We start from the raw sequence: 14,672 nt of genomic DNA, 5'->3' as shown, positions 1-14,672 counted from the left end.
TGTTTTATAGAGCTGTGTCACACTTCCGGGAGGCAATGGCAGAAGAGAAGTTTAACAAGGTAGAAAAACATCTCGACCAGCAATTCCCAGAGCTCTCAGTCTTGCTACAGAGAAAGGATTCTGGGGTCAAACTGCTTTTACAGACTCTGGCCTGACCAGAGTGAACTAGTCTTTAATCTCACTTTGAAGCTCAGGGGGTTTATATGTGAATTCGGCTATGAATCTACAAAGGGAAAATGTATTGTGTGCTCCCCAAGCTAGACCATCCCCGGCGTTTGTTCTGGAAAAGCTGTCCACTTCCATCCCCGCAGCTGAACTCAGAGCAGATCCCTCGTGAATGTGGTCTGTTCCTGCAGACCATCTGCTCCGGGCTGCTCAGAAAGCACAGCATCAGACATGGGGCACCCGTCCAGCCTCCCACCCCAGCTCTGTGCCCCTGCAGGGCTGAAAGTAGGGATGGGAGGGGCTGGCTCTCTCCCACCCCCTAGGCCCTGCAAAGCGGGTATTTAAGAAAAGCACTCCTAAGGCAAGCTGCACTGCTGGTTTTGGGGAAGTGCTCCAGGAAGGTGGCTCTTGGCGTCAGTGCTGGGTGGTCTGGCTCCAGAGGGCAGCTTGTCCCCACTGCTTCTCCATGCTACAGTAACTCCCCAGCGTCCCCCGGGAGGGCAGCTTCATGTCCTCCTTCTGAGCTGAGGGAGGAAGCTGTCGCTGAGGGGCTCTGCCTGCAGCATGGCCTCCCACTCTGGGTCAGCCTTCAGCTCCTTAATTAATGGCTGAGGTTGAGAGAGCTCTGTTGCCTGTAGACTGTCTTTACTTAGGCCCACAGCCAGCCCAGCCCGGTCGGGATGAAGGATGCCTTTTACAGGCTCTTGACGAAATTAATTAAGGGGGAGCTGACGGGATGATGGATGGAGCTGCGGGTGAGCAGAGCCGCCTGTGCTCTATTTGCGGAGAGCTGCGTCAGGCCACAGCCTCCAGCCCTGCGGGCACCGCATGTGTCAGAATCGGTGCCACACAGTGCCAGCTGTGCTGTGAAGGTCAGGAGACCTGGACTCCTCGCTTTTCAAAAGAGCACAGAAATTGTATGTAAAGGTCCTCAATTTTTAAACACTGGCAAATAATTACTTTTTCCAACATTGTACAGATCAAATCAAACCTCTCTCCAGGCTGGAGTGGATCATCATCATCATCACACACACACACACACACACACACACACACACACACACACACACACACACACACACACACACACACACACACACACACACACACACACACACACACACACACACACACACACACACACACACACACACTGAAACACACTGACACATCCTCATACAATCACACTCACAGAGAAGCTCCCAGGAAATCCACGGCTCCTCTCTCGCTAAAAACAGCCCTGTGAAGCCCGGGCTGTGCAACAGAACGGGAGAGACACTGACAAACCAGGTGGTTGGGTCTTGCCATCTTCTAAATTGTTCCTACATGAGGTCAGAGGTCACAGGAAGGAGGAATGCTGCTCTCTGGGGAGCCAGAGGACCGAAGGGGCTGGTCACACTAGAACTGGACTGGGACAGCAATGGGCCAGCCTGGTGTCTAACATGTGTTAATGTACACATGTGGACCCAGGCAGGAGCAGAGAGGTGGGCACAGGACCCTGGAATGGCCACCACAATTAGAGGTGGCTCTGTGTCCCCTGCTCCAGTCCCTAGGGCAGCCAGGAGGGACGCATAATTTACCTCCACTTCATCCTTCAATAAATTATATTTGCCAACTCAAGGCACAAAATAAACGTGTGTAATCTGCTGCTGCATAATGAGAACTGTGAAAACTGCATCTATGGAGAAAACCAGAAGCCAGGAACAGGTCCATAATGCCCGGCCAGTGTTTCTAACATTTTAAGAATGTCAGGTGCTGGTGTGCAGCACAGAACTCTGGGAGGAAGCAGGGCCCCTGTGCTGGCTGCCACTCCCAGGGTGGGCAAGCGCAATGCAACCAATGAACCATGTGCGTGAGCAGCCACCCGGAGACCGAGTGCCGTGCAGACCCATGGGCCCCTCGACTGTCTGAGTAGATTACACAAGCTTCCCTAAAGTTGTGGGAAGTTTACTCAAGAAAATCTTGGTAAGAATGGGGAGGACCAGCTACACCTGAGCCTCCCTCCCCAGCTCCCCACGAAGGAGGACCCACTCCTATGGGCTCCTCTGTCGAAGCTCTGGCCCCAGAGCTCTGGCTTCTGCTGACCCCCGGGTCTAGGAAGGGCCATCCAGGTGGGAGCAGCTGACAGGCTGAGTTCCCTTCCTTCAACACTCATTCAGGGTGTGGTCTGTGCAGCACATAGGGCACAGACAAACTCTGCAAACAAGAGGTGACTGCAAACAGAGGTACCTCTGTCCCCTGCAGGAAGAGTCAGCTTACAGCTGCACTCCTGGGGGCAGCGAGGAAAGCACACTTTACCCAGCAGTCCAAGTCAGGAAACTAGCAAACAAGGAGCCATGGAAGAGGAAGTCAGGATTTGGATTACTACAATGTATCATCTAAACAGCCAGTTTATAAAAGATGTTAAGACACATAAAGAAAGAAGGAAGTGTGGCCGGAACAAAGAGGAAAGCAGGCAGCAAAAGCCACCTTCAAGAATGGAAGACTTCAAAGCACTGTCACAAGTGTGTAAGGAGAGAATGACCCGCCCTGCAGCAAAGAACAGAAGGAAGGCACCATGACAGCGTCTTGTCAGTAAGAAATTATCAATTAGGAGGGGAAAGATTCTTAAGAGAAATGGCAAGAACCAAGCTGAAAAGTGTAATAACTGAAGAAAGCCTCGCTGAAGACTATGGCAGGAAAAAGTAGTAGGCTTGAAGATGGGCTGCCCTGGGTGAGGGGCAAGGGAGACCAGAGGGGCAACAAGAGCCGTGGACCCCAGGGAACGTGAGTGCCCCCAGACACAAATGAGAGAGAAAAGAGTGCAAACCCCGGAAGAGCACAAGAGAATAAAATGCTTAAAGACAAAGAGAATCCTGAAAAAATGTGTCTTCACACCAAGAACCCTGATCGGATTAAAAACTGGCATCATGGAAAATTCCAGAGCTAGAGTCCATGAGAGCAAAATACCAAAAGGAAAAAGAATCCTATGTCTAGCAAAACTGTCTTTTAAAAATGAAGGTGAAATAGAGACATTTCCCAGAGGAATTTGCAGCTGCTAGGCCTGCCCTACGAGAAGACTTCAGGACCTTCTCCAGGCTGGAAGTAGCCCTGACGGTTATTCTAATACATGCATGGACACATGGACACATGGACACACACACACACACACACACACACACACACACACACAAATATACTTAGTACCAATAAGGGAATGATGGCATTATAAGAGACAGCATAAAACATAGCCTTCTTCTCTCATGATTGAGTGAAACAGTAATAGTAAAAGTGAAATTTATATAGTTGTTGTATTAGGCCTGTAACAAGAAGGAAAAAGTCTTCATTAACAGTGCAGAGGAGGCTGAGTAGCAAGGTGTTATCAGAGTGTGGTGATAAAGCCAGATAGTAGCTAGAAGTCACAGGGCAGAACGAACGAAGCAGAAACTGCAAATAGGAAGATAATACGACAGATTCGGTCATTCGTGCTCTGACTCCTTTCTTACCTCAGCTCCTTCAGAGGCGTGAGATTCAGTAAAGTAATAGTTATACAACAGACTGTAGAGTTGTACCACATATAGATGCAGTATAACTGTGAAAGAATGAAATAATAAATCTCGCTTAATTTAGTGTAAGTCTGAAATAGGTTTTAATATGCTAAGCTGTGTAGAGTAAGCAACAAAGCAGTCGCTAAGAGGTGGAAGTTCATAAAGGGAATTACAGTGTTACAGCAGCCATCACCTGACACTCAGGACGGCAGACTAGCCGCCGCAGATGCCAGTCTCTACATACATCAAAGTGTGGATGTGCAAGGGTTCAACAATCCAATGGAAAGGCGGAAAGAAGCATCAAGATCCAACTGTATCCCACCCACAGGAGACATGGTTCAGCTGCAAACACACAGACATGTGGATGTGGAAAGTACAGAAAAGAGGCTGGAGGCATGGCTCAATGATACAGCCTTTGTCTAGCAAGTAAGAGGCCCTGAGTTCAATCCCCAGTCTGCTGAGGAAAAGATGCACCCTGTAGTGAGCAGCTACAGGAAAGCAGATCTCAAGATGAACAACAATGGAGCTAGAAACCTCCTCAATATAAAAGGATCTGTTTATCAGAAAGACAAATATTAATGTATGTGTAACCCCTAAACAGAGCTCCCAGAGACACAGAACAAAACCTAATAGCTGAGAGAATGCAGTAAAGTGGAGACACCAATCCTCACTTTCAACCATGGAGAGAAAAAGCAGACAGAAGTCAACAAAGAAACAGGACTTGAATCACTGTGAACCAGCTCCCTCCAATACCCACAGAACACGCGATCTTCTCAAGGGCAGATGGAATGTTCCCAGGATCCATCATTTACTGAGCTGTAAAGCAAACCTTGATACACTTCAAAGGACTGGAATCGTACAACTTGTTCTGCAACAGAACGGAATTAGGAATCAGTAGAAGTAAAAATATGGGAAACTCACAAGCGTGGAAATTAACACTCATAAATGACCAAGGGGTCAAAGGAGTCAGAAGTTAGAAAACACATGGAATGAACAAAAATGAGGTCCCCCAGATCAAAACATATGGATGCAACTGAGGGAGGAGAAAACACATACCTACATATGCCTGTCCTAAAACTCGACAACTTGTGTTTTTTTTCTGAACACACAGGAAGAGAAGCAAGCAGAGGAAAAGCTTTAAAAAATGCCCAGGGGAGGAAATAGTGAAGTTTAAAACTGAAATTAATAAACACATCACTGAAAATTATAAAGCTGGTAAAACTAAAAGTTGCTTCCCAGAAAAATGGCCCAATGAGGTCAGAGGCGTAGTAAGTGTTCTGGATGATGTGATGTCTGGTCGTCCTTCCCATATGGGCCCCTGGAGAACAACGGGGAGCACGCCTGGTCTCCCCATCCCGCCGACCTCTCCTAGCCCTGCATCTCCTGCCTACCCCAGCCTATCCCATAACAGCAGAGGTGCCCTAGTCCTCCAGCCCCGCCCCTCTAGTAGTCATAGAGGTGCTTGCTGTCCTCTGTCCCCAAGACCTTGACGACCATGCTGTAGAGATGCAGCCCCTCCACCAGCATCCACGCGAAGGTGCTCAGGAAGAAGTAGTGCAGAAGCATAGCAAGAGCCCGGCAGGGCACCTGGGACCAAGCAGAGACGGGTCAGACCCTGCTGCTCCAGCAGGCTGTGCAACTGTCTCCGCCTCCCTGACTCCTTTCTTCTCCAAGGGTCCAGGCTTTAGTTTCTTAGTCCAAGGGGTTTGCCGAGCCCCGTGTCCCTCCCCATCCCACCTGCCCCTCCCCGCCCGCCCCTCCACCTACCCCAGCCTATCCCGTAGTAGTAGAGGTGCTTGCTGTCCTCTGACCCGAAGACTTTGACGACCATGCTGTAGAGATGCAGCCCCTCCACCAGCATCCACGCGAAGGTGCTCAGGAAGAAGTAGTGCAGAAGCATAGCGAGAGCCCGGCAGGGCACCTGGGACCAAGCAGAGACAGGTCAGACCCTGCTGCTCCAGCAGGCTGTGCAACTGTCTCCGCCTCCCTGAGTCCTCTCTTCTCCGAGGGTCCAGGCTTCAGTTTCTTAGTCCAAGTGCCCCTCCCAGCACATGCAAATTCCCCTCCCCATTGACTGCAGGACCACTGACAGGCTGCTCGGAGGCTGGTCTGAACTCTGAGCTGCAGAGGCCAGCAGAAGGTGTGGACAATGACTCTGGAGGAGCTGGGGGTGGGGAGGCCAGCAGGAGGCAGAGGATGATGGCAGGACAGGGCGGGCACCTACTCACCGTGCCAGGCTGCCCCTGGAAGCTGATAAGCAGCAGGACCTGGGCCGCCAGGACGGCAAACGACAGGTTGGCATGGATGTGGTAGCGCTGGTTCCTGATAGTGCTGACGGAGCTGAGGAAAGGGAAGGCAGGGTGTGAGGCCCAGGTCAGCTGGGCTTAGCCGCGACTGCTCAGCCCCAGCTGGGCTCCCTGTCCAGGGTCTCCACAGGGTCCCAACACCCATTCCTCCAAGAGCAATCAGAGTGGTCTTTACAAAACCCAACCTAAGGCTGGTACTCTATCCCCGAGTGACAGGTCCCAGCTCCTATCACAGCCCCAATGGCCCAGGAGTCAGCCTTGCCAGATGCTCAAATGGCTCTTTCTGTTCCTGCTCACTTGCTCCAGCCCTGGAACCCCTGCACCTGCAGCCCTTGCCCAGCAAAGCTCTGCGTGGAGACTCAGGCAGCCTTAGAGAGAGCTCCCACCTGCCTGCTTCAAGCAGCTCACCCCTCGGCGCGCATGAGGGGACCGCCATGTGCCAACACTGCTCACGCTCTGCTCTCCTTGGCTACTGACTGCCACTCCCCCCACCCCCTGTATCTGCCTTGCACCATCATTCCTTGAGGCCTGGTGCCATGGCTGAGGGGCAGGATGGTCAGGGATGGCTGAGGGGCAGGATGGTCAGGGATGGTCGTGTCAGGATGGTCATGTCAGGATGGTCAAGGATGGCCGTGTCAGGATGGTCAGGGATGGTCGTGTCAGGATGGTCATGTCAGGATGGTCAAGGATGGCCGTGTCAGGATGGTCAGGGATGGCTGTGTCAGGATGGTCAGGGATGGCCTTGTCAGGATGGTCAGGGATGGCTGAGGGGCAGGGTGGTCAGGGATGGCCTTGTCAGGATGGTCAGGGATGGCCTTGTCAGGATGGTCAGGGATGGCTGTGTCAGGATGGTCAGGGATGGCTGTGTCAGGATGGTCAGGGATGGCTGAGGGGCAGGATGGTCAGGGATGGCTGAGGGGCAGGGTGGTCAGGGATGGCTGTGTCAGGATGGTCAGGGATGGCTGAGGGGCAGGATGGTCAGGGATGGCCTTGTCAGGATGGTCAGGGATGGCCTTGTCAGGATGGTCAGGGATGGCTGAGGGGCAGGATGGTCAGGGATGATTGTGTCAGGATGGTCAGGGATGGCTGAGTCTACCTTTGGCTGAACTGGATCTCACAAGAACTCATATCACCTGGCTGGAGGCCTTTCCAGACCTTTCCAGCTTGGTGGGGCATGGTGTCCCCATCTTCTCAGCCTCATCTGTTTTTCTAGGTTCCCTGGCAGCCCCATGGCCTTTCCTGGCACCTGAGCTCAGGGAACAGCCCCCGCCCCCAGAGCACAGGATGTGCAGACGCTGGGCAGGGCCAGGATGCTCCCAGGGAGGTCCGGCGGGGGCGGTGTGTACATCTACAGGAAGCGGCCAGCAGCCTCCCTGAGCGCGGGGGCGAGGGGTGACTCACGACAGCACAGCGAAGGTGACCAGCGTGGCGGCCAGGCAGAGCACTGACAGGGAGCAACCGATGTAACTGACGGACGACAGCGCCACCTGGTGTCTGTGTGAGAGCTGCAGGTGCAGAGAGGGACACAATGGCCTGAGGCTGGCGGGCCCTGGAGCCTGCTTCCCACCCCAGCCAGTCCTGTGGCTGTGACCTTGGTTTTGGCATTTCAGGTGTTCTCAGCTGCCCAGGTCCTCTAGCACCCATCCACCTCCTCGTACCCGGGGGCTGCCTGGCTGTCCGGCCGCGAGCCTGGACTCCTCCTCGGGGCCTTGGTTTCTGACCATCACAAGCCTCAGTGTCGTCTCAGGGCCAAGACCCTGCATGAGTGCCCTACGTAGGCACCCGCCCCCAGCCCGGGAAGAGCAGCCACTGTGTTGCCCTGCTGCCTCGGCCTGGGGCCCACCCAGCACGGCTGAGCAGCTCTAACAGCTTTCAGAGTTTAAATTACAGGCTGCTCCGCCAAGCCAGAGGGGGGTGGGGGAGTGGGGGCTGTGAGGGACAGACTGTGTCCAGACACCACCCTCAAGCATGTCCACAACGGTGCAAGTCCAGGGAAACACAGCTGTTTCCTGAGAAATCAGGTCTGTAGACACCCAGATGGAACAATCTCTCAGATACACGAATACATTTTTAGGACCGTAATCTTCACCCTTTGTCCAGAGAACAAAGGGGCTGTGAGCTGAGAGACGGGAGGAGGGAGAAGCGCAAGTCGGGGTGGGCTGAGACAGACAGGAGGAGGAGGAGCTGAGGGGGAAGAGCTCCTCATGGCCCCTCATCCAACAGGTGTCAGACTTCCTGCCGGAGGGCAGAGATCCCAGGGCCCCACTGCCCTTGGCATGGCCAGGAATGCCAGCCTTTTAACAGAGGAGAGCTCCGCCCACTACTCCGGTGTGCCCAGAGCCTGGGGCCCAGGACAGGCCCAGGCCTCATGCTCAGGGGTAGGCACTCTTAGGCTAGCTGCTCAGAGCTAGATCCTGGGTTGAGATGGAGGAAGTATCTACTAAGTATGTGTGCTTGGGCTAAATCCTTGGGCTGGGTGGAATCTCCTACCCGCCCAAGTCCTCACCATAGTACCCAGGAAGCAAGGTCCCCCTGCACTGCACAGGGAGGCCTGCTCGCCAGTTCAGCACACAGCTGTGGGGAGACTGTGCCCTCTAGTTAGGAGGAGGGACCAGGCCGCACCACCTTGGACAGGCCCTCACTGAGGTCATCTGCAGGCACACGCCAGGCCTGTGTGATAGCCGGTCCTGTACTGTGCCCGCCCCCAAGAGAAGCCAGTACTGCCTGCCTGCACCCTGCCCCACCCCACCCTGCCTGAGAGCACCGAGGGAGCTCACCAGGGCTCTCAGCGGATCCACCTGTGAGGCCCGCTCCCCTCCTACTGGCCAAGCGCAGCCTGCTCAGCACCTGCCGACCGTGGGGCCTGCCACCAGGGTCCAGGGTAGATAGATGGGAGGCGGCCATGGTACAGCTGACATACTGCTGCCCCAGGAAGGGGTGGCATGTCCTGGCTGTGCCCAGCCGTGCTGTCCTTCCCTACCCACAGACAGATTTAGAAATGACCGGAAAGGCCTGAAGTTTGCTTCAGGACAAGGGAGGCTCTGAGTCAGAGACCACAAACTCAGATGCCTGTGGAGGCTCCCAGAGGACACGGATAGCATGACACCGCTCCTCGAAGCCACGTCCCTCCAGGCAGACACATCCTCCTCTCAGACAAGAAGGAAGGACAGGCTACTGCCTCTGGTGCAAACCGAGGCGGGAGGGGGGCAGACGTGAGCGGGGCTTCGGGTGGCAGGTGCTGAGGACAGGGCCCGTGGCCCATGCTCACTCCAGCCGTTCCTGGTGTGGCCAGGTCTGCTTTATTGAAAACCAGAAAGGCAAGCTTTATGAAAATACATCTGTGCCTGAAATGCTGGCTACCAATTTTCCCAAATCGAAACCTCGGCAGTTTCAATTTCAAATGAAACTTGTCTCCAAGCCAAAATCAGCCTTTAGACCACTGTTTGGCTGTCACATTGCAGGCTCTCTGAGGCCAGGCACCAGGAGGGACTCTGCCCGGAACCTGTTCTGGCCCAGGGCTCCTGTACTTTTGCCAGAGCACTCCCAGTGACACCCCAGAACCTACAGGAAAAGCCTAAGGACAGGCTGGGGAAAAGCCACTGAAGAGACCATGCCTGAGGGAGAGGCCATGCCTGGGGAGAGGCCATGCCTGGGGAGAAGCCATGTCTGGGGAGAAGCCATGCCTGGGGAGAAGCCATGCCTGGGGAGAAGCCATGCCTGGGGAGAAGCCATGCCTGGGGAGAAGCCATGCCTGTGGAGAAGCCATGCCTGGGGAGAAGCCATGCCTGGGGAGAAGCCATGCCTAAGGAGAAGCCATGGCTGGGGAGAAGCCATGCCTGGGGAGAAGCCATGCCTAAGGAGAAGCCATGCCTGGGGAGAAGCCATGCCTGGGGAGAAGCCATGGCTGTGGAGAAGCCATGCCTGGGGAGAAGCCATGCCTGGGGAGAAGCCAGGCCTGGGGAGAAGCCATGCCTGGGGAGAAGCCATGGCTGGGGAGAAGCCATGGCTGGGGAGAAGCCATGGCTGAGGAGAAGCCAGGCCTGGGGAGAGGCCATGGCTGGGGAGAAGCCATGGCTGGGGAGAAGCCATGGCTGGGGAGAAGCCATGGCTGGGGAGAAGCCATGCCTGAGGAGAAGCCATGGCTGGGGAGAAGCCATGGCTGGGGGAGAAGCCATGGCTGGGGAGAAGCCATGGCTGGGGGAGAAGCCAGGCCTGGGGAGAAGCCATGGCTGGGGGAGAAGCCAGGCCTGGGGAGGGGAGAAGCCATGCCTGGGGAGAAGCCATGCCTGGGGAGAAGCCATGGCTGGGGGAGAAGCCATGGCTGGGGAGAAGCCATGCCTGAGGAGAAGCCAGGCCTGGGGAGAAGCCATGCCTGAGGAGAAGCCATGCCTGGGGAGAAGCCATGCCTGGGGAGAAGCCAGGCCTGGGGAGAAGCCATGCCTGAGGAGAAGCCATGCCTGGGGAGAAGCCAGGCCTGGGGAGAAGCCAGGCCTGGGGAGAAGCCAGGCCTGAGGAGAAGCCATGGCTAAGGAGAAGCCATGGCTGGGGGAGAAGCAGCTGCCCTGTAGCAGCCCGGTTACTGCCAGTTCAAGGCCTGGGTAGCCACCACAGCCTTCCTGGGTGCCCCCCTCCCCACAGGGTGCATCTCTGGGCCCTCTGGACATGAGTGAGCGTGGGGTGGGGACACCAGACAGGAGAGTTGAAGCTCGCCTGTGTGAGCCCACTACTCTGTCATCCCACAGTAGCCCGCTGGTCCTCACCCCCTCCGTATCCCAACGCCACTGCTCTCCTTCATGACCTTCCTGCAGTTTCTTTTCCAAGTTGGCCCTGTGGCTGTGTTACTTTCCACTAGAGTGCTGGACAGAAGACACCTGTCATACGCCTTGGCAGGGCCAGCCTGCAGCAGCGCAGGCCGTGTTCAGGAGTCCCTGACCACGGTGCCCCTGCGTCCTGTCCTCAGACAGAACACACACTCCAGCCCCACCTGCCTCCTGTGGTCTCTGGGCCACTGCCCTGAGGGCTGACCCCTCCAGGGCAGCTCTGGAGCACAACAGTTCTAGCCACAGCTCACTTAAGTGGGGTTTGCCTGAGTGAACCCCATTCTTTGATGGAACTGCAGAGAAGGCTGGGAAAGCCTCTGGAAATGAGCTCCAAGGAGAAACAGGTATGGGGAAAGCCAGGAGAGACGCTGAGAGAAGCACCATGAGTGTGGCGGTAGCAGCAGCCCAGCCCAGCGCCAGCCCCAGCCCAGCCCAGCCCAGCGCCAGCCCCAGCCCAGCCCAGCCCAGCCCAGCCCCAGCCCAGCCCAGCCCAGCCCAGCCCCAGCCCAGCGCCAGCCCAGCCCCAGCCCAGCCCAGCCCAGCCCAGCCCAGCCCAGCCCAGCCCAGCCCAGCCCAGCCCCAGCCCAGCGCCAGCCCCAGCCCCAGCCCAGCCCAGCCCAGCCCAGCCCAGCCCAGCCCAGCCCAGCCCCAGCCCCAGCCCCAGCCCCAGCCCCGCCCCAGCCCCAGCCCCAGCCCCGCCCCCGCCCCGCCCCGCCCCGCCCCGCCCCAGCCCAGCCCCAGCCCAGCCCCAGCCCCGCCCCCGCCCAGCCCCAGCTCCAGCCCAGCCCCCGCCCCGCCCCCGCCCCGCCCAGCCCCAGCCCAGCCCCCGCCCCGCCCCCGCCCCGCCCAGCCCCAGCCCCAGCCCCAGCCCCAGCCCAGCCCCGCCCCAGCCCCAGCCCCAGCCCCAGCCCCACCCCGCAGGACAAGCTCAGTGTTCTGCAGAAGAGGTGGGTTTGGCAGGGACATAGGTCACGTATGGGCCTTTTTAACTCATGAACATGTCGCACATTTGCTAACACTTGTGGGATCTGCCTTAATTTCTTTAACATTCATGAGAAGGTTCAATTTTAGCAGGGATAATTTTAGACCATTTTCAAATCAACTTTTTCTGGCAATGAATGGATATGATCTTCTCCCACTAAGACACCCACAGACTGTCTAAATCCAGTGTCACCAGTGAGTGGTGACAGATTTATCATCAGAGTGCTTCGGGATCCTGTTCTTGTGACTTTGTGGAATGCACCTCTTCCCTTTCTCCCTAAAACTGCACAATGCTCTGCAACTTCCTGGTGGTCCCTGGTGCCCCTACCCACCACTCCCTATGTTCCTGGCCCTCCCACCGTTCCACAGACTCTCCTGATGCCCACACTGCTCTGCAGACCCCCCTGGTGCTCACACCGCTCCACAGGCACCCCTGGTGCTCACACTGCTCCACAGACCCCCCCTCGTGCTCACACCGCTCCACAGGCACCCCTGGTGCTCACACTATTGGTGTCCCCACTGCTCTGCAGACCCCCCTGGTGCTCACACTACTGGTGTTCCCACTGCTCTGCAGACCCCCCTGGTGCTCACACCGCTCCACAGGCACCCCTGGTGCTCACACCACTCTGCAGACCCCCCTGGTGCTCACACCGCTCCACAGACCACCCTGGCGCTCACACCGCTCTGCAGACCCCTCTGGTGCTCACACTGCTCCACAGACACCCCTGGTGCTCACACTACTGGTGTTCCACTGCTCTGCAGACCCCCTGGTGCTCACACCATTCTGCAGACCCCCTCTGGTGCTCACACCACTCCACAGACCCCTCTGGTGCTCACACTACTGGTGTTCCCACTGCTCTGCAGACCTCCTGGTACTCACACCACTCCACAGATACCCCTTGTGCTCATACCACTCTGCAGACCCCGCTGGTACTCCCACCATTCTGCAGATTCTGCAGACCCTCCTGGTGCTCACACTACTGGTGTTCCCACTGCTCTGCAGACCTCCTGGTGCTCACACCGCTCCACAAACCCTCCTGGTGTTCACACCACTCCACAGACCCTCCTGATGCTCACACTGCTGGTGCTCACACCTCTCCACAGAACCCCCTGATGCTCACACTGCTGGTGCTCACACCTCTCCGCAGACCCCCCCGATGCTCACACTGCTGGTGCTCACACCTCTCCACAGACCCCCCTGATGCTCACACTGCTGGTGCTCACACCTCTCCGAAGACCTCCTGGTTCTTTACGCGGCCTCTGAATGTCTCCCCAAGGGCAGGCAGCCCAGGGGCTTCTATGAACCCCCTTCCAGGCGAGAGGCCTCTGTGGCGTCCTTGTCCCCTCCAGTTCCCCTCACTGTGGGCTTTCCATGTGCATCAGGTCACCTTCAACTTGCCCTTCAAACTTGGTAACAGTGGGTCCAGTCATTCCCGGGGACATAAAAAGAACGGCACAGCCTGGCCGTGGGTCTAGGGCCTGCTCAGCCGATGCCAGGCCACAGGAGCACCTACCTCCAGAGGGACCACCTGCATGAGGATGGCGAAGTTGGTGAGGTGCGTGCAGTGGCAGACGGAGTGGCTGAGGTTTCCTTCTGTGAGCGCACAGCCCTGGCTCGACCAGATGCCTTCCCCGGAGCTGAGGAGACAGCAGGCATGGTCAGTGGGGCAGCACCAAACCTTGGCCAGGGCCAGAGAGAGCCACATCCCTAGCCCCACCAGGCCACACACTCATGGCTACTTGTCTCCCCTGCTGGGGAGCGGCAGTCCAGACATGCAGCATGGTATTCTTAGAGCCTGCCCAGCAGAGTGGACGCTGCTGGTGTTGAGGGGACGACGGCTTCTGCTGGGATGGGGGGGACGAGCTGCCCTGCACTGCCACTCTGGAAAGCGCCTGGACTAGGCCCACCGTGAGACAAAGTGACAAATGTGTGGGTGGCCAGCTCAGGGGTGCTGGGCTATACACACGTGTGCGCACACACACACACACACACACACACACACACACACACACACACACACACACACACACACACACACACACACACACACACACACACACACACACACACACACACACACACACACACACACACACACACACACAGAGCCGAGGAAACTCAGCAAATCCTGAGTGCTTCAAGAAACCACTACAGCAGCAAGTGTCCATCAGAGGAGTGGACTAATGAAAGCAGTGTACAGAATTATGGCAAGATAGGGAGTGGCGCTGTGGCTCAAGGGGTAGGGCGCTAGTCTTGAGCTGAAGAGCTCAGGGACAGTGTCCTCGCCCAGAGTTCAAGCCCCACGACCAACCAAAACAAAACAAAAGAAATATGGCAAGATAGATAAATGAGATGCGGTCCATAGAAACACAATAAAAACAAGATACAGCTTATAAAAATATGGCCAAACAGAAGCAAAATGATATACGAGGAAAATGGGGGGAAACTACTGCGTCCCTAACCAGGGTGCACTGCTGCAGATACAATGATGCCAGAGCACAGAACAACCCCACTGTGCATGTCCGGGGGGTGTCCTGTGAGTACAGAACCAAGCGTACAGAAGGGACCCTCCACCGTGGTCACCCAGGGAGGGAAAAGGGAGGCTAAGCTGTAAAGGATGCAGGGGACACTTCCTTTATGATGGCCTTGCTTGTAACTGGCACGTGACTAGTATAGTTGCTTACAGCAGGCGCTTAGACAAGACATGACCTCCACAAGCATGTGGATGGCAGGTGGCTAATGAATGCAGCGAGAAGATGGACCATTTTGAAATCATGGTCTGTACTTCTCTGTATTTTCAAGTTCCCCAAAGGTGTCAGAAGTGGTTCTTCGCAGAGCTGCAGCTTTAAGCAATCAGCAAAGGCAAACCTTT

At 56.3% G+C, this 14,672-nt stretch overlaps 1 protein-coding gene across 1 annotated transcript in view; it reads right to left on the bottom strand.

The window, feature by feature from the left end:
* The window catches only part of Adgrd1 (adhesion G protein-coupled receptor D1), a 91,884-nt gene that overhangs the window by 18,684 nt on the left and 58,528 nt on the right, over positions 1-14,672 (bottom strand). The window contains exons 15-18 of the mRNA XM_070024784.1: positions 13,314-13,437; positions 7,400-7,503; positions 5,921-6,032; positions 5,460-5,613 (exon numbers count right to left, since the gene is read on the bottom strand). Of these exons, the coding sequence (XP_069880885.1) occupies positions 5,460-5,613; positions 5,921-6,032; positions 7,400-7,503; positions 13,314-13,437 (494 nt within the window). The remainder of the gene's footprint in view (positions 1-5,459; positions 5,614-5,920; positions 6,033-7,399; positions 7,504-13,313; positions 13,438-14,672) is intronic.

Source organism: Dipodomys merriami, unplaced genomic scaffold, assembly GCF_024711535.1.
Source record: "Dipodomys merriami isolate MVZ:Mamm:240054 unplaced genomic scaffold, mDipMer1.0.p SCAF_163, whole genome shotgun sequence".
Classification (NCBI taxonomy): Eukaryota; Metazoa; Chordata; class Mammalia; order Rodentia; family Heteromyidae; genus Dipodomys; species Dipodomys merriami.
This window is presented reverse-complemented; position numbering and strand designations above follow the sequence as displayed.